This window comes from Piliocolobus tephrosceles, chromosome 2 (assembly GCF_002776525.5).
Source record: "Piliocolobus tephrosceles isolate RC106 chromosome 2, ASM277652v3, whole genome shotgun sequence".
Taxonomy (NCBI): Eukaryota; Metazoa; Chordata; class Mammalia; order Primates; family Cercopithecidae; genus Piliocolobus; species Piliocolobus tephrosceles.
Genome location: NC_045435.1, coordinates 37515272 through 37534741, shown reverse-complemented (window position 1 = coordinate 37534741; position 19470 = coordinate 37515272). Strand labels below are relative to the sequence as shown.

General features: G+C 38.2%; 1 protein-coding gene across 1 annotated transcript in view; it reads left to right on the top strand.

The window, feature by feature from the left end:
• Positions 1-19470, top strand: part of POLQ (DNA polymerase theta) — a 116911-nt gene that overhangs the window by 80275 nt on the left and 17166 nt on the right. Inside the window, exons 21-26 of the mRNA XM_023214415.3 lie at positions 18-155; positions 1352-1526; positions 5434-5560; positions 6247-6368; positions 14029-14213; positions 17716-17827. Of these exons, the coding sequence (XP_023070183.2) occupies positions 18-155; positions 1352-1526; positions 5434-5560; positions 6247-6368; positions 14029-14213; positions 17716-17827 (859 nt within the window). The remainder of the gene's footprint in view (positions 1-17; positions 156-1351; positions 1527-5433; positions 5561-6246; positions 6369-14028; positions 14214-17715; positions 17828-19470) is intronic.

Genomic DNA, 19470 nt, shown 5'->3' with positions numbered 1-19470 from the left:
GCGTTAATTTCTTGCAGGTTTTATTTTTGGAATTGAAGTTGCCCCCAAATGGAGAGATGAAAAACCAAGGCAGCAAGAAAACTCTGGGTTCTACCAGAAGAGGGAATGACAATGGACGCAAGCTAAGGCTGGGAAGACAGTTCAGCACTAGTAAGGTGCTCTTTGGGGCAGTCACAGAGCAGGGCAGAACCTAAACTGCTTTTAACATTTTGGTGTCTAGAAAGAATGCTGATGAAATCAAGATCTTAGCCTACCATTTGAATTTACCCAGATATAAATTAACACATTGGTTTGTGATTTGGTAGCCCACAAATTCTGTGGAGATATTCCAGCATGGAAAATCTGAATCATAATCTAAGTTAGCAGTTGTGTCCTTCCTTCCTATCATTAACATGGTATAAAGGTTTAGAAAGTTGTACCACCATGCCCGGCTAATTTTTGTATTTTTAGTGGAGACAGGGTTTCATCATGTTGGCCAGGCTGGTCTTGAGCTCCTGACCTCAAGGGATCCTCCCGCCTCAGCCTCCCAGTGTGCTGGTATTACAGGCATGAGCCACTGCAGCAGGCCCTGATTTAAGAATTTAATCTGCTAATTTCAAAGTAAAATTGTTAATCATAATCCATGGAAAACTATATGCATTAGTGGGATGGAAGAGAGAAAGGGCTTAATTTTACTTTTTACTGATGTTTCAGGGGAAAAATAGGGTAGAAAATATAGCCATAGAGCTATCCAAGTTGCCCTTGTGTAGAATTGTGGTCCTTATACCGTTATCTATGATTTGTCTGCTCCTAGGAAATTTCTTTAGCTCTAGGCTATAGCACATTTTTTAATTTAATCTCACTGGCCTTTTTACTCACAAGTTTCTGTTCGTTAATAGTTCACTGAAAGTCTATAGTATGAAAAATTCCAAGTTTTAAAAATAAATGTCTCCTGATTACCTTCATATGGAAACCATATAAGTATCCGGGCAAGCACAAAAACAACTGGGATACTTCCAGTCATGTGAGGAGTGAAGGAGGAAAATGCATAAAGAAAACAGATGATGTAAAATAAACTTTTGGTGGGGTATGGCAAGGCAGTTACTTTGTTAGACTGACAATTCATTGATTTTTTTTGAAAAAGGTAGTTTTAAATTGATACTGCTCAGTATTACCACATTTGCATTTTATAAACTGTAGTTATAGTTTTATCAATATGGTGGTTTAAAAAAAAACCCAAGTAATAGTTTTGAGTTGTAGATATTACTCTTAAATTTAATTTTGAGATTGTATTATTTACAGAAAAGAGATTCTAACTTGCTATGGAATTTGGACAAGAATTCAATCTTACCTTATTATATTTTTTTGGCAGGATGTTTTAAATAAATTAAAGGCATTACATCCTTTACCAGGTTTGATATTAGAATGGAGAAGAATCACTAATGCTATTACCAAAGTGGTCTTTCCCCTTCAGCGGGAAAAGCGTCTTAATCCTTTTCTTGGAATGGAAAGAATCTATCCTGTATCACAGTCGCACACTGCTACAGGTGATGAGAAATCTTAAGTATAAACAATATCCAATTCTGAAGTAAAAACATTTTCATATGCAATATTTCTTATGGCTAAGAATTCAAGTGTTGATCAAGGGGTTCAGTAAAGTTTTACACCTATAAAATACATGCTTTTTCCAAAGCATAGATAGATACTACCTGGGTACAGAGATGAGTATTAGTTCCTGCTTTTATTTTTATTTATTTATTTATTTTTTATTTTTTTTGAGACAGAGTTTCATTCTTGTTGCCCAGGCTGGAGTGTGGTGGCACGATCTTGGCTCTCTGCAACCTCCACCTCCCAGGTTCAAGTGATTCTCCTGCCTCAACCTCCTGAGTAGCTGGGAATACAGGCACACACCACCACACCCAGCTAATTTTTGTGTTTTTAGTAGAGATGGGGTTTCGTCACGTTGGTCAGGCTGGTCTCGAACTCATGACCTCAGGTGATCCACCCGCCTCGGCCTCCCAACGTGCTGGGATTACAGGAGTGAGCCACTGTACCCAGCCTGGTTCCTGCTTTTAAGTACTTGTATAGAGTAACTGGGATGTCTGAGACAGTACTTTCAATGTGAGTATACACAGGAATTAAATATTTGAGTCAGTGGTCTTATCTAATTTCAGTCCCAGCTCTTTTTTGAGCCTCTTAAGATTTCTCCAAGTTGATCTGAGTAGGCCTCTGGGGCATCTGTATAAGTAAGTGTCTTATTTTACCCAAGCAGAAAAGAAAGCTGTAGAGTCCTTTGGTTATCTCATGGTCCTCTTGAGATAAGTAAGAGTGTAATCTTATGAAGAAAAATGTATTCTTTCTCTAGGCAATACAGAACTCTAAATATTTGCCAAATGTGATGTGTAGTGGAAGAAAGGGTGGCTTTAACTCATTCATAGAGGAGGCAGGCAGTTTAGATTGGTGGTATAGAACGTGGGCTTTGACATCAGAAATCAGGGTTTGAATCCTGGTTCTGTGAATCTTTAGACAAGATACTTAACCTCTCAATGCCTAAGTTTTTTCATGTATAAAAGAAGGTAATGGGCCGGGCACAGTGGCTGCTGCCTGTAATCCCAGCACTTTGGGAGGCCAAGACGGTAGGGTCACTTGAGCCCAGGAGTTTGAGCCTAGCCTGGGCAAGATAGTGAAACCATGTCTCTGTAGAAAGTCAAAAAATTAGCCAGCATGTGGTATCTTGTGCCTGTAGTCCCAGCCACTTGGGAGGCTGAGATAGAAGGATCGCTTGAGCCTGGGAGGTCAAGGCTACAGTGAATTGTGATTGAGCCACTGCACTTCAGCCTGGGCAACAGAGTGAGACCTTATCTCAGTCAATCAATAAATAAACCAATAAACAAATAAACAAGGTAATAACAGTCCTATCTCACCTGGTAATTCTGAGGATTAAATAGTTTCATAGATGTAGAGTATTTAGAATAGTGCATGGCTCCTAGAAAGCGCTCTCTATCAGTTGCTGCTGTTACCTAGTGCGGAGGCTTCATGAGGCGCTGCTTTTCTCTACTTGCTTTATCCCTTGTTCTAAACTTTCTAAACTTGTCCCATCCTAGTGATATCTTGACCTGTTAGTATTTAAATTTCACTTTGAAACATACGCTAGGCCGGGGACGGTGGCTCACGCCTGTAATCCCAGCACTTTGGGAAGCCGAGGCAGGCAGATCACGAGGTCAGGAGATTGAGAACATCCTGGCTAACACGGTGAAACTCTGTCTCTACTAAAAATACAAAAAATTAGTCCGGGAGTGGTGGCAGGCGCCTGTAGTCCCAGCTACTCGGGAGGCTGAGGCAGGAGAATGGCGTGAACCTGGGAGGCGGAGCTTGCAGTGAGCTGAGATAGCGGCACTGCACCCCAACCTGGGCGACAGAGCAAGACTCCATCTCAACAACAACAAAAAAGGAAACATACGCTAATAATATAAACGTATGTAAAATAAAACCCTCCGGGATGAAAAGACAACATCAACCTAAAATTTTCTTTTTTTAATTTTTATTTATTATTTATTTGTTTATTTATTTATTTATTTATTTATTTATTTATTTATTTATTTATTTTTGAGACAGAGTCTCGCTCTGTCACCAGACTGGAGTGCAGTGGCATGATCTCGGCTCACTGCAACCTCTGCCTCCTGGGTTCAAGCGATTCTCCTGCCTCAGCTAATTTTTGTAGTTTTAGTAGAGATGTTGTTATGTTGTTGGCCAGGATGTTCTCGTTATGTCGTTATGTTGGCCAGGATTGTCTCGACGTCTTGACCTCGTAATCCACCCACCTCGGCCTCCCAAAGTGCAGGGATTACAGGCATGAGCCACAATGCCCAGCAACATAGAATTTTCAATGGTGTTGTACATTTATTCTTTACAAAGCAGAAGATAAAATCAGTAATAATCCTTCTGCTTTGTTGTTTGTAAAGAACAAATAAATATGCAACATTTATTTTGATTTTGTTACTGATTTTACTTATCAGTGAATTTAGAAATGTATTTTAATAATATTTTATAACTTTTATAATATTTAGAAATACAAACTTAAGCATAGCAAAGCCATTTCATGAATATATTTCATGTCCATTAAGCTATATATTCATTCTTTGTAATTTATTTTTACCATTTTTTTGGTCTGCCAGTGTTGCCTCATTAATTCAACTAATAGACCAGAGTAGTGTGCTGTATATTAAGTATTATAGAAAAGAAGACAATGTGTTGACGTAAAAAGAGCCTTGGGTGCCTTCCTCTGCTGTTTGTTAGCTTTGTAACACTGCACAGGCCATTTAATGACAGCAATTATGTTAAAGGTTATCACTGATTGGGCACTTATTTTGTGCTAAAAGCTAAATGACAAATATATAATATCAGGGGATCATTCAGAAAAACAATGTTCAAGTCACTTAAAATATCTGATTTATCAGAAGATGATAGAGTTATACATAGCTAGTAGACAGCCTGTTACAATGAAGAGTGTGTCATAAAATAGAGTTTTAGTGTTACTGATAGTGTTATAAAAATCACAGTAACAAAATTACTCAAACTTTTTTGGAGTGATACTTAACATGTTTTCATGTTTTAGAGAAATTCAAAAGATGTAAAATATATTGGGAAATAAAGGTTTTATAAGCTTTTTTTTTTTTTTTTTGAGACAGAGTCTCACTTTGTTGCCCAGGCTGGAGTACAGTGGCATGATCTCAGCTCACTGCAACCTCTACCTCCCAGGTTCAAGCGGTTCTCCTGCCTCAGCCTCCCAAGTAGCTGAGGATTACGGGCACCCGCCACCGTGCCTAGCTAATTTTTTTTTGTTTTTAGTAGAGACGGGGTTTTACTATGTTGGCCAGGTGTATAAGCATTTTTTTAAAAAACAGCTTTCTGTTCACTGGAAAATTTACTATTAACCACCTGATTCAAGTTTCACCTGATTCAGTACTTCTAGTCAGTACTATTGTTGATTCTCTTGATGAATGATAATGATGAAGAAAAACAGCCAGATGATGTCTGAAGTGTCACTAAAAGTGATGGGCTTTTTAGAAGCTTCAGTGGTTGTTTCTCCTAAGATCCATTTGATTAGCCTTTACTCACAAATATGGCCGCTAACATGTTGTAGGGCTGAAATCTGATACTCATTTTAGCATAGGAATAGTTCAGTTTATCAAATTACTTCTCATTGTGGGATTGTTTTCTGTGTAAAACATAGTATTGTAGCCAATTCATACATTCATATATTTTGGGACGGTCTAGTACTTATTTTATCATTGTTAGACACATGAACATGATGAAAAATAGTTAAATGTAAATTTATTTCAGTTCAGCATTGATAGTCTGCATTTTTAAGATAATCCCGAAATGTGAATACTGTTAAAACAAATACCAGATTTTTTTTTTCTAATTTTATATCTTTATTCTGCTTGATTTTAGGACGAATAACGTTTATAGAACCAAATATTCAGAATGTGCCAAGAGATTTTGAAATCAAAATGCCAACACTAGTAGGAGAAAGCCCACCTTCTCAAGCTACAGGCAAAGGCCTACTTCCCATGGGCAGGTAGGCACTGTTTCTCTGTATCTGTATTAATAAACTTTTGTAAGTATGAATGGCTCAAAATAGCTTATTAGAAAAATAAATGAAATTAGTTTAATTTTATGTTTCAGACGTACCCATTTCTGTCCTAGACCATTTTGAATTCTGAGTCCCATCTATAAAGAATCTAATTCATGTTTAATGTTTGCTAAAATGTTTGCTAAAAAAAAGTTCTAATGTCTTTGTTAAGCTTTAAAGTGAGTCTCAGATAAAGGTTTGTTTTTTTGTTTGTTTGTTTGTTTGTTTGTTTGTTTTTTTGAGATGGAGTCTTGTTCTCTTGCCCAGGCTGGAGTGCAGTGGCGCGATCTCAGCTCACTGCAACCTCTACCTCCTGGGCTCGAGCAGTCCTCCCACTTCAGCACCCTGAGTAGCCGGGACCACAGGCGTGTGCCACCATGCCTAGTTAATTTTTGTAGAGATAAGCGTCTCACTTTGTTGCCCTGACTAGACCCGAACTCCTGGGCTCAAGCAGTCTGCTCGCCTTGGCTTCCCAAAGTGCTGGTATTACAGGTGTGAGCTACCACATCCAGCCCTCAGATAAGGTTTTTATTAAGTTTGTTAGATGGAAATACTGATGTTACTGAAAATCAGGCCTTTTTCATATATTGAGACTGCTTCATGTCTAACTGATGATGTTGTTTGCACTACAGAGGAAAAAATAAGAAGGGTTGCAGCCTGAACCCTGGACGCCAGGCACAGATGGAGGAGAGAGCTGCAGACAGAGGAATGCCATTTTCAATTAGCATGCGACATGCCTTTGTGCCTTTCCCAGGTAAGGTGGCTGATAGCTTTGAAGCTTCTCATTGCTGTGAGAATGTTTTTCAAAGCATGGATAAAGCCTGAAATATGAGTGAGACTTAGAGCATGCATTGGTCCCTCCATTTTTCTGTCTACAGTGGAGCCTGCCTTTCTCCTTTGTTGTGCCAGGTTTATAGCAGCCATCGTCTCCATGATCTGCTCTGTGGAAAACTTTTATGGTGTGTGCTCAGCAGCAACAGTCTGCTGAAACCATGTTTTCTAATGTCATAAACTTCTTTGCAAAGTCCAGTTGATTTTGTCAGTCTTCATCCTCTTTAACTTGTTTACAGCATTTGTCACTGTTAATCAACTCCTTCTTCAATTTCTCTTCTCCCTTGACCTGTAAGGGCACAGTTTTTCTCTCCTTCTAACTTGTTTGCTTTTATGTTTTTTCTCTCTTTTTCTGCACTGCTGCTTCCTATTGCATGGGGTGGCCCCTAAAGCTATTCTCATTCTGCCTGACCTCTCCTCAGTACTCTAGTCGTAAACCTTTTGTTGTCAAGACATTTGGAAGTGATGATGTAACTTGCAGATCATCCCGACTGTTAGTATACATATTTGTTCTTTAATCTTTCACCAGCTGGCAAGTCCTAGTGAGCACAATTAACCATCTGAATTTATTTAAGTTCCATCAGAAACTTTTTGCCAGTGGTGAATTCAGACCTACGATGACATGCCCTGCTTGGCAATTTTTAGTTTTACTTATATCTAAACTATCAGCATACAAAATTCTATCAAAGTTATCCAAGGGAGTCCCCAGAAGGTCTGTGTGGTGTATTGTAATTTCTTTTTTTTTTTTTTTTTGAGACAGAATTTTGCTCTTGTTACCCAGGCTGGAGTGCAATGGCGCAATCTCGGCTCACCACAACCTCCACCTCCCAGGTTCAAGCGATTCTCCTGTCTCAGCCTCCCTAGTAGCTGGGATTACAAGCATGGGCCACCACACCCGACTAATTTTGTATTTTTACTGGAGACGGGGTTTCTCTGTGTTGGTCAGGCTGGTCTTGAACTCCTGACCTCAGGTGATCCACCCGCCTCAGCCTCCCAAAGTGCTGGGATTACGGGCATAAGCCACCTCGCCCAGCCAAGGTGTATGGTAATTTCTTTCTTTCTTTTTTTTTTTTTTTGAGACGGAGTCTCACTCTCGCCCAGGCTGGAGTGCCACAGAGTTTTCTTAAAACTCATGAATCAGTTTTTTTTTTTTTTTTCCTGCAGCTTCCTCACCCCTCTCAGCCTTCATAGAAATTCTGGAGTAGGAAAATGCAATTGACATGCTGAATAGTACATGCGAGTCTCCTTGCTCTGGATTAGACTTTGCCTTAAGAGAATGTTGTGGCTGGTTTGATTTTTATTGTCCAGACCACTCAAATTTTCTCCATATTAGCAATAAGCCTGTTTTGCCTTCTTATCAGTTGTGTGTGCAGCGGAGTAACACTTTTAATTTCCTTCAAGAACTTTTCCTTTGCATTTACAACTTGACTAACTGTGTGACACAAGAGGCCTAGCTTTCAATCTTTCTCAGCTTTTGACATGCCTTCCTCACTAAGCTTAATCAATTCTAGCTTTTTGGTTTAACACGAGAGATGTGACTTTCCCTTTCACGTGAACACGTACAGGCCATTGCCGTTGTAGGGTGATTCATTAGCCTAATTTTAATATTGTATCTCAGGGAATAGGGAGTTCTGAGAGAGAGGGGAGAAAGGTAGGGGAACAGCCGGTCAGTGGAGTAGTTAGAACACACACAAAATTGATAATGAAGTTCACTCTTACATGAGTGTGGTTCATGGGTTGTAATAATAGTTAATATCAAAGATCACCATAACAGATAATAATGAGAGGGTTTGAAATAATGTGGGCATTACTATTAATAAAATGTGCCAGAGTGAACACATGCTGTTGGAAAAATGGTGCTGATACACTTGCTCCACTCAGAGTTGCCAAAAACCTTTAATTTCTTAAAAAAAAAAAAAACAAAACAAAACACTGCAATATCTGTGAGGCATAAGAAAGTCCAATTAGCAAGGTATGCTTGATTTTATAAAACTTATATTTTGAGGCCAGGCGCCGTGGCTCAAGCCTGTAATCCCAGCACTTTGGGAGGGCGAGACGGGTGGATCACGAGGTCAGGAGATCGAGACCATCCTGGCTAACACCGTGAAACCCCGTCTCTACTAAAAAATACAAAAAAACTAGCCAGGCGAGGTGGCGGGCGCCTGTAGTCCCAGCTACTCGGGAGGCTGAGGCAGGAGAATGGCGTAAACCCGGGAGGCGGAGCTTGCGGTGAGCTGAGATCCGGCCACTGCACTCCAGCCTGGGCGATAGAGCGAGACTCCGTCTCAAAAAAAAAAAAAAACAAAAAAAACTTATATTTTGAAAAAGTAGATCACATGCCCAAGTTGTTTCAAACATACTTGAAAGTATTTCTCACAAGGTGTGGTGGCTCACAACTGTAATCCCATCACTTTTGGAGGCCAAAGCAGGAAGATTGCTTGAGTCCAGGACTTCACGTCCAGTGTGGGCAACAAAGGGAGACCCCATCTTTACAGAAAGTCAAAAAATTAGCTAAGCATGGTGGTGCGCACCTGTAGTCCCAGCTACTCAGGAGGTTGAGGTGGGAATATCATATCACTTGAGCCCAGAAGGATGCAGCTGCAGTGAGCCATGATCATGCCACTGCACTCCAGCCTAGGCGAAAGAGCAAGACCCTATCTTAAAAAAAAAAAAAAAACCAGAAAAAAAAAAATTTCCAGTAACTGAATTGAGTACCAGAAACTCATTTTTTAAAAAATTGCATCTGCATTGACAAAGCTGGTTCATCTTTTTTTTAGAAGTATTAATTTGACTTTGAAGCAGAAACATCCATTATGAAACAATGTCTATACAAGTTAAGTAAATTTACTCTTATGTTACTCATTATTACAAGTTGAGTATCCCTTATCTCAAATCCTTGGAACCAAAAGTGTTTCAGATTTTGGAATATTTGCATATACATAATGTGATATCTTGGGGATGGGATCCAAGTCATAACATGAAATTTATGTTTCATATACATCTTATAGACATAGCCTAAAGGTAATTTATACAACATTTTAAATTTTGTTCATGAAACAAAATTATAACTTTGACCTATTACAACAGGTCAGTTGTAGAACTTTCCACTTGTGGCATCATGTCAGTGCTCAGAAAGTTTTAGATTTTGGAACAGTTTGGATTTTGAATTTTCAGATTAGGGATGCGTACCTATAGTATGTCAAATTCAAAGGACTATTACTTAGATAAAAAAGCGACTCTAAATTCATCAACATCAGCATTTAAAAAAATTTTTAATATTTTCAATTTATATAACATGTTGATTGTAATTAAACTATACTGCATATTGATTTATTCTTGAAAAATGCATAAAATTATCATTATCATTATTGTTGTTGTTGTTATTGGTAGAGATGGGGGTCCTGCTATGTTATTCAGGCTGGTCTGGAACTCCTGGGCTCAAGTGATCCTCCAGCCTTTGCTTCCCAAATTCTTGGGATTACAGGTGTGAGCCACCGCACCCAGCCCATTATTAATTTGTTTTATGAAAAGTTTTCATTTCCAAGTAAATTCTCTTGCCTGTCTAGCTAGATCAGAAGTACATTTTTCACTTTCTTGGAGCCTCAAATATATGCTGTGTGATATCAGTCAAAAAACATAAATCACATTATTCTTTTTGTCTTTGATTACTGAATACTTGGCAAATGTTCTTTTGTTTCAAGAAAATATTGAATTGGAGTACAGTAAATCTTTGTAGGACTCTTTCATGAATGAGCTTTGACAGAGTACACAAGATTGTTAAATTCATTGTTAGAAATTTTCAACAGTTCCTTAAGCTGGTGATGACTCAGCATTTGTACACATATATAAAATAATTTTAACTGTATTGTAACACTTTTGATGGTCTGATTTAGAAAACTGAACATAAGTCTTTTATATATATATAGTAGAATGAAGAAATAGGGAAACATCATTCTCCTGTTTAAAATTCTAAAAAAATAGAGGTTTTTAATGACAAAGCTTCAGAGCATTGTCAATATGATGAAAACCAATTTTTTCATATCTATTTAAAATTCTTCTTTGACAAATGTGAAAGATTCCAAAATATCTGTGTCGCTGGTTTGATTTTGTAAGCTAATAAAATTTGGAAGTCCACTGAGACAAAGCCTATTCAGAATATTAATTAAGCAGTTACTCTGTTATGGAACAATTTATCTAAAGCCAAAAAAGAAACACTTGCAATTTGATTGATCTACGATACTGTTAGGTTACCTATAGAATCTATGGGTAATTGTTTGGTGGTGTATTCGTCCGTTGTCATGCTGCTAATAAAGACCTACCTGAGACTGGGTAATTTACAAAGGAAGGAGGTTTGATGGACTCACAGTTCCCCCATGGCTGGGGAGGCCTCACAATCATGGTGGAAGATGAAGGAAAAGCAAAGGGACATCTTGACATCTTACATGGTGGTAGGCAAGAGCTTATGCAGGGGAACTCCCGTTTATAAAACCATCGGATCTTGTGAGACTTACTCACTAACATGAGAACAGTATGGGAGAAACCAGCCCCATGATTCAATTATCTTCACCTTGCCTCTTGACATGTGAGTTTTGTTACAATTCAAGGTGAGATTTGGATGGAGACATAGCCAAATCATATCAGGTGGGTTATTTGAAGATCTTTCGCTTTTTGTAAAATGTGATTGATTCTTGTTATTCATGGTAGTTGCATTCTACAAAGCCATAGTGAACACTAAATTAACAAATACCGAAGCATTGCTGCTAGTATGCGGACGTTATGGTTGCCACCTTGTTGAATCTTTGGATTTTGTAGTCTTCACTAATAGAATATAAAGTTTTCTTTTGTCAGACAATTTACTTTCACATCAGCTTGGTCATTTTGAGGCCTTAAAAGGTTTGCTAATAAATGTTTAGAGTAGCCTGGCTCTAGGGCTAGGTTATTCCTGTTCATAAGGTATGGCCTTTCTGGAGTCTGCTTGGCGCTAAAGTTGTTTAACAAGATTTCTTCTCGGTCTTGTTACAGCTTGATCATTTCTTCGCATTCAAGAGTATGTTGTTGAAGTAGTTGTTTAGTTGAAAGCTTTGCAGTATTTGTTCTTCCTTTAGTAATATTTATTTCTTCAGTGTTTGTTCTTTGCTTACTCCCTGCACAACTTAATATTTGATCAAAAATCCAAGGAGATTCCTGTGCATATTTCTGGTGCTCCTTTTATGCACACCTTTTTTCTCTCCAAATTCCAGCTGCCTCAAAGCCCCAAACTCTAGACTCTGTTTCCTTAGTTCAGAGAGAGATATAGTGCTATGTTTCAGCTGCCTTTCCCTGCTACAGATTCTGGAAAATGCCTCCATTTAGATCCCTAAGACTTTGTGTGGCTCACCTCATTTTCTACCCTTCTCAGTGATTATAGTTCTGCATGGCTTGTTGTCTAACATCTGAGAACCATTATTTTTTCTCCTTATAATTTGTCCAATTTTATAGTCGTCTGTGGTAGGAAGTCCACCAAAGTTGTGGTCATTTACAGGTTGAGTATCCCTTATGTGAAATGCTTGGAACTAGAAGTGTTTTAGATTTAGACTTTTTTTTTTTTTATTTACACTATATTTACCAATTGAACATCTCTGATTCAAAAATCCACAATCTGAAATGGCCCCAGTGAGCGTGGCGTTTGAACATCTTGTTGGTGCTCAAAAAGTTTTGGATTTTGAAGCATATTGGATTTTGGAATTTTGGATTAGGGATGTTCAACCTCTATTTTAAATTAGTATTTATCTCTGTTTTTGAATAGATTATTCATTAACATAGTTCAGAAATCAACATGATGTAAAAGATGTGTATTGGGAAGCTTTGCTTCCTTCCCTGTCATCTACACTATCCTTCCCAACTCTTATAGATTACTACATGTATGAGATTTTTTATGTTTTTTGACGGTATTTTCTTCCTTCCCTGTCATCTACACTATCCTTCCCAGCTCTTACAGATTACTACATGTATGAGGTTTTTTATGTATTTTTGACAGTATTTCTTTATGCAGATATAAGCAAATATGGGTATATAATCTTTTCTTTCCCTATTTTTACGCAAAATTAGCATTCTGTATATACTATTGTGTACCTTGCTTTTTTCATGTAATGTTTCTTTTTTTTGTTTGTTTTTTCTTTTTTTTTTTTTTGAGACGGAGTCTCACTCTGTCACCATGCTGGAGTGCAGTGGCAGGATCTCACCTCACTGTAACCTCCAACTCCCTGGTTCAAGCAATTCTCCAGCCTCAGCCTCCCAAGTAGCTGGGATTACAGGCATGCGCCACCATGCCCAGCTAATTTTTGTATTTTTAGTAGAGACAGAGTTTCACCATGTTGACTAGGATGGTCTCGATCTCCTGACCTTGTGATCTGCCTGCCTTGGCCTCCTAAAGTGCTGGGATTACAGGCATGAGCCACTGTGCCCGGCCGTAATGTTTCTACACTAGAGACTTCTGCTTATCAATAAGGACATTTAAACAAAAACCAGTTTGAACTATGTGCAGGCAGTCTGTGCAGCAATCTGTGGGCTTGTTTGCTGAGTCATGGAGTAAAAACCTGTTTAATTTCAATAGATATTGTTAAATTGCCAACTAATGGGGAGGAGATTACCATTTTACTTCTCAGTAACGATGTACGAGTATTTTTCTCCTTAGCCTTGTCACAGAGTATTGTCCGACTTTTGTAATTTTTGCAATATAGGTGAAGAAAAATTGTTTCTTGCCATAGATTTTTCATTTCTCTTATGAAGTTGAGCATTCTTTAATATGTTTAAGGTTCTTTTGTTTTTAGTATGTCTGAACTTCTTATTTATAGTTTATCTTTTCCTCCACAAGTAACAACTCTTCTTATGAAATGGCAATGAGTCCTTTGTGATATCAGTTGCAAATATTTTTCTAATTTTTCTTTGACCCTGCTTTTATTTTTTAACTTTGTTTTTGTTTTGTCATGCATATCTAATCCGCCCATTTCTGATCTATAGGTAAATTATTTTAATCCTTTTAATAACTTGCTCACCTGTTGACCACTTAATTTTTTTCACTGAATGACTTTGTTATTGTCAAATCAGGGCACACATTTCTCTCCAGCCCACTTAACATTTGCACACATTGGACACCAGTTTTTTCATTAATTAATTCATTCAACAATCATTTGTTAAGGGCCTATTATCTACCAGCAACTGTGCAAGGTTTTCTGTAGAATGAAAAGGAAAATTAAGCTTCCTATTCATAAGTACTCAGAGCAAAATAAGAGAGGCATGAAAGCACCATTTTGGATTATGTGTCAGGTGCTGTAGGAACACTGAGGAACACACTCCACAGTGGACAGATGTCTGGGTGGCTTTACCCAAATTATATGTACTTGAAAGCTACATGGAAAAAAATGACCTAAGATACAGAGCTGAATTCCATCATATTAAGAGGAAGGTTTTAACTTTTGGCATGTGATTTCAAAGTTCTAAGTTAGAACTAAATTTTTGTCATCCTGCTCAATTATATGATATAGAACTTGGATTGTGTGATACAGAACTTGGTATTAGCTTTTCTGAAATCACTTCTACTTCAGGTGGTTTAATACTGGCTGCTGACTACTCCCAGCTTGAACTGAGGATCTTGGCTCATTTATCCCATGATCGTCGTCTCATTCAAGCATTAAACACTGGAGCTGATGTTTTCAGGAGCATTGCAGCAGAATGGAAGATGATTGAGCCAGAGTCTGTTGGGGATGATCTGAGGCAGCAGGCAAAACAGGTGATTTTAGTGAACATGCTTAATATAAAGGAGAAGAATTTAGTGACTCAAAAAAATTTAAAAATCGTCTCAATTATTTGCAACTGAGAAACAGTTTCTCCAACTTTGGATCTTTCAAAGCACATTTCATCTGAGCTTATCTCATGGTATTCATTATATTTTCTTTTGTGGTGGCAGTAGAAAGAACCAAAAAGACTGAGATCTGAGGCTACTTCGTGTCAGGAAAACCATATGCATTTAAAGCCATTATATGGCTAGTCACAGTGCCTGGTACTCAGTAGATGTCATTGTGGCAGTGGTGGTAAGAGTGTGTGTGTTAGTGTGCACCCACATGTGTGCTCTTGTGTATACTTAAAAAACATGTTTCTAAGCCGGGTGCAGTGGCTCACGCCTGTAATCCCAGCACTTTGGGAGGCCGAGGCAGGCAGATCACGAGGTCAGGAGATCGAGACCATTCTGGCTAACATGGTGAAACCCCGTCTCTACTAAAAATACAAAAACTTAGCCGGGCTTGGTGGCCGGTGCCTGTAGTCCCAGCTACTTGCGGGGCTGAGGCAGGAGAATGGCCTGAACCCAGGAGACAGAGCTTGCAGTGAGCTGAGATAGCACCACTGCACTCCAGCCTGGGTGACAGAGCGAGACTCCATCTCAAAAAAAAAAAAAAAAATCTTTCTAGTCTGTAAGTGTTCTGAGGTAAAGTTCCATATTTTCGTGTTTATGTTTTTTTATAGCATCAAGCCATAGTGCTTTGTATAGAAGGTGGTCTCTAAATGTTTGTTGAAAAATATTGCTGACCTGTAGATTATAGTTAGTACCTGATAGCTTTTTAGCTCTTGAAGTTATTGGTTAGTTAATCCACCTATTAGGCAAAGAGTAAGTCAAAGGCCACATTTATGCCATTCCTTGGCCTGGGTTAACACTGATACTTTCTTACCACATGACTCATGGGAAATCTGATGCCATTTGCAAGACAGTAGGATTGCTAGCTGATGTAAATGCACATCACCATACTCTGAGATCCTGCTGTTTTTGTGTTTTTGTTTCACATTTACACTTCTAGTTCCTCAGAGCTGTAGGGTTTATTTATTTATTTATTCATTTATTCATTTATTTATTTATTTATTTATTTATTTATTTATTTATTTATTTATTTTTTATGGAGAGGTGGGATCTCAATTTGTTGCCCAGGCTGGTCTTGAACTCGTGGGTTCAAGTGATCCTCCCACCTTGGCCTCCCAAAGTGCTGGGATCGCAGGCATGAGCCACGGCACCCAGCCTCACAGCTGTACTTCTTGACTGGCTCATCAAGCATGGAACACTTTCTCTAATCACCTGTTTAGCACCAATACTTGTTTCTTCCACTATTTAAAAAGCCAGCTCTGTCCTCTCTGTCTGTTTAATCCCCAGAGGGGTCCTGCATTTAGCAAGAATCAAACCCTAGGTAAAATAGATAATATTCCCATATTTAATTCTCATAACCCATGAGATAGCTATTATTATTAGTATCACCGTTTTATAGAGGAGGAAACTGAAGCACAGAAAATAATTTGCTTAAGGTCATGTAGCTATAAGTGGTAGAGCCAGAATAAATTCAGAATGCCAGAACTTGGGCACCCTGACTTGCTATCCAACACACTTCCCCGCCGGAGACAGCTGCTTCTATTTAATAGATTCTCACATGATTTAAGAGTGTTTATGCTATACAAGTTTTTGTTTGTATCACCATGCACCGAACCACCTAATCCCTGAGCATTGCTGAGATCTCAGACAGCACTAAGTAACATGAGTTAAAAAAACAACAGTAGTAACAACAAAACAAAACGTGAAAAAGAAAAAAAGGAAAGGAAAAAAGCCCTCTCTCAATATATTAAAAAACGTGGGGATGGGAGTAGACTTTAGCTAGCTTATCATGTTGAAAGTTTTTTTCGGAATTCTGATAATCATGCGAGTTATCTTTTTAGATTTTATTTAATGATATGTATACAGAGCTTGCTTTATGTCAGTTTCCTAAACAGTTATAAGTAAAACCTAACAATCCTTTAAACCTAACAATCCCATGATATAGATATTACTGTCTTCATTTTATAGATGAAGAAATTAAGGTACAAACTGCTTAAGTGACTTGTGCAAGATTATACATTTTGTGAATGATAGAGCTAGGCTTTGAACCCCGGCAGTCCTTATGATTAAATCAGACTTTCTTTAATGGCCTATTTAGATCATTTCCCTTCACTACTCCCAAAATTTTCTTAGGTGTTTTTGTTTGTATTTAAGTGAAACGAATTCTGCAGTTGTAGCATTTTAGGTGGCTGCGAGGTGAAGAGGATATTTTTTACCAGTTACGTCTTTGTCATAAAGTCACGAAGCCTGCTCTTTCTACTCTTCAAGTCTTCTTCAAGGGCAAGAAGAGGGATGTTTGTAATGCTTCTCTTCCCTGACTCTTAAGCACTTGAAGTGGAAGTTAATGAAGTTCTGTGAGGAGTAAAAAGTTGCTATAAAGACTGCTGGATAAATGACAAATAGTCAAAAATAAATTTTTCCTTAGATCACACATACCTATTCATTGATACTCCCTCCTGCCCTCCTCTCTGTCTCTCAAAAAGTAGTGCTGAAAGGCAGAAAAGATGTTTGCTGATCATTAAAAAGTCAGGAAACAACAGGTGCTGGAGAGGATGTGGAGAAATAGGAACACTTTTACACTGTTGGTGGGATTGTAAACTAGTTCAACCATTATGGAAAACAGCATGGCGATTCCTCAAGGATCTAGAACTAGCAGTACCATATGACCCAGCCATCCCATTACTGGGTATATACCCAAAGGATTATAAATCATGCTGCTATAAAGACACATGCACACGTATGTTTATTGCAGCACTATTCACAGTAGCAAAGACTTGGAATCAACCCAAATGTCCATCAGTGACAGACTGGATTAAGAAAATGTGGCACATATACACCATGGAATACTATGCAGCCATAAAAAAGGATGAGTTTGTGTCCTTTGTAGGAACATGGATGCAGCTGGAAACCATCATTCTCAGCAAACTATCGCAAGGACAGAAAACCAAACACTGCATGTTCTCACTCATAGGTGGGAACTGAAAAATGAGATCACTTGGACTCGGGAAGGGGAACATCACACACCGGGACCTATCATGGGGAGGGGGGAGGGGGGAAGGATTGCATTGGGAGTTTTACCTCATGTAAATGACGAGTTGATGGGTGCTGACGAGTTGAAGGGTGCAGCACACCAACATGACACAAGTATACATATGTAACAAACCTGCACGTTATGCACATGTACCCTAGAACTTAAAGTATAATAAAAAGAGATGTTTGCTGGATATCAGCCTCTGTGGATCAAACCCACCACCAAAAGCAATCTAATCATTTTTTGACTCACTGTGAAATAAAAAGTTTGCCAAAATTCCAATCCTAATGAACCCTTTTATTTGCATTTCATGTACTTATAACCTTTATTTGTTGGATGACTCCCTTTCAGATTTGCTATGGGATCATTTATGGAATGGGAGCTAAATCTTTGGGAGAGCAGATGGGCATTAAAGAAAATGATGCTGCTTGCTACATTGACTCCTTCAAATCCAGATACACAGGTAATTTATCTTCTAGATAGTATTCTTTTTGACCATCTTACCATATTATATTTTTAAAAATTTGTATAATGGAATTTTCTTTTGAAATATCTATCAGTCAGACATTTTCATCAGGCATTGTTAAGGGTAAAAAAAATTAACCTTATAATCACTTACTAAGAAATGTGATAATCTTATTTCATATTTTTCATTAAAGTAGGGACAGAATAGTAAAATGCAGTTGATGTAAATCTGTGTCATTGTGAACAACTCATAAAATCTAGGAGTTGACTGATGCTTTGGTTTAGATAGCCGTAGTTCGAAACAGTTAACTATTGAGTATATATACTAGGAACTCTGATAATTGCTAATTAAATATATGGGGAATTCTGAGAACAATTGCTGTTATGGAGCAGTTTGAGTATTGTTTTAAATGATCTTTTTTGCCTGTTTGTTGTGGTATAATTTACATATAATAATAAGATTCACCCTGAAAAAGGTATATAGTTCTGTGAATTTTGCCAAATGCATGTGGTCATAAAATTTACACCACAACCAAGATATAGAACCATTACTCTATCATCCCAAAAACTTCTTTTATGCTCTTTTTAAATCCACCCTGTCCTTTACCCCCATTGGTACTGAAGCAAACAATGCAATACTGGGCATGGTGGCTCACGTCTGTAATCCCAGCACTTTGGGAGGCCGAGGTGGGCAGATCACGAGGTCAAGAGATTGAGACCGTCCTGGCCAACATGGTGAAACCCCATGTCTACTAAAAATATAAGAATTACCTGTGCGTGGTGGCATGCACCTGTAAATCCCAGCTACTTGGGAGGCTGAGGCAGGAGAATCGCTTAAACCTGGGAGACGGAGGTTGCAGTGAGCTGAGATCACGCCATTGCACTCCAGCCTGGGAGTCAAGAATGAAACTCCATCTCAAAAAATAAAATAAAATAAAAAATGAAAAGAATCAAGGGGAAATTCTGGAGTAGGAAAATGCAATTGATATATTGAAGAGTATCATAGTCTCTTAATAGCCGAATTATTCAAGCAGAAGAATTACTGAGTTCGAAGACAGGCTATTTGGAAATTCACAGAGGAGACAAAAAGTATAAAAAAGGATGAAGCACACCTGCAACATCAGAAAATAGCCTCAAAAGGGACAATCTAAGAGTTATTGGCCTTGAAGAGGAGGTAGAGAAAGAGATAGGAGTAGACAGTGTATTCAAAGGGATAATAAAGAACTTTCCAAACCTAGGGAAAGATATCAATATTCAAGTAAAAGAAAGTTGTAGAACAGATTTAACCCAAAGAAGACTGCCTCAAGACATTTAATAATCAAACTCCCAAAGGTCAAGGATAAAGAAAGGATCCTGAAAACAGCAAGAGAAAATAATCAAGTAATATACAATGGAGCTTCAATATGTCTGGCAGGAGACTTTTTAGTGGAAACCTTACAGGTCAGGAGAGAGTGGCATGACATATTTGAAGTGCCAGAGGAAAAACAGCTTTTACCCTGGAATGATATATCTGGCAAAAATATTAATATCCTTCAAACATGAAAGAGAAAAAAAGACTTTCTCAGACAAATGAAAACTGAGGAATTTTATCAACACCAGAGTTGTCCTACAAGAAATGCCAAAAAGAGTTCTACAATTAGA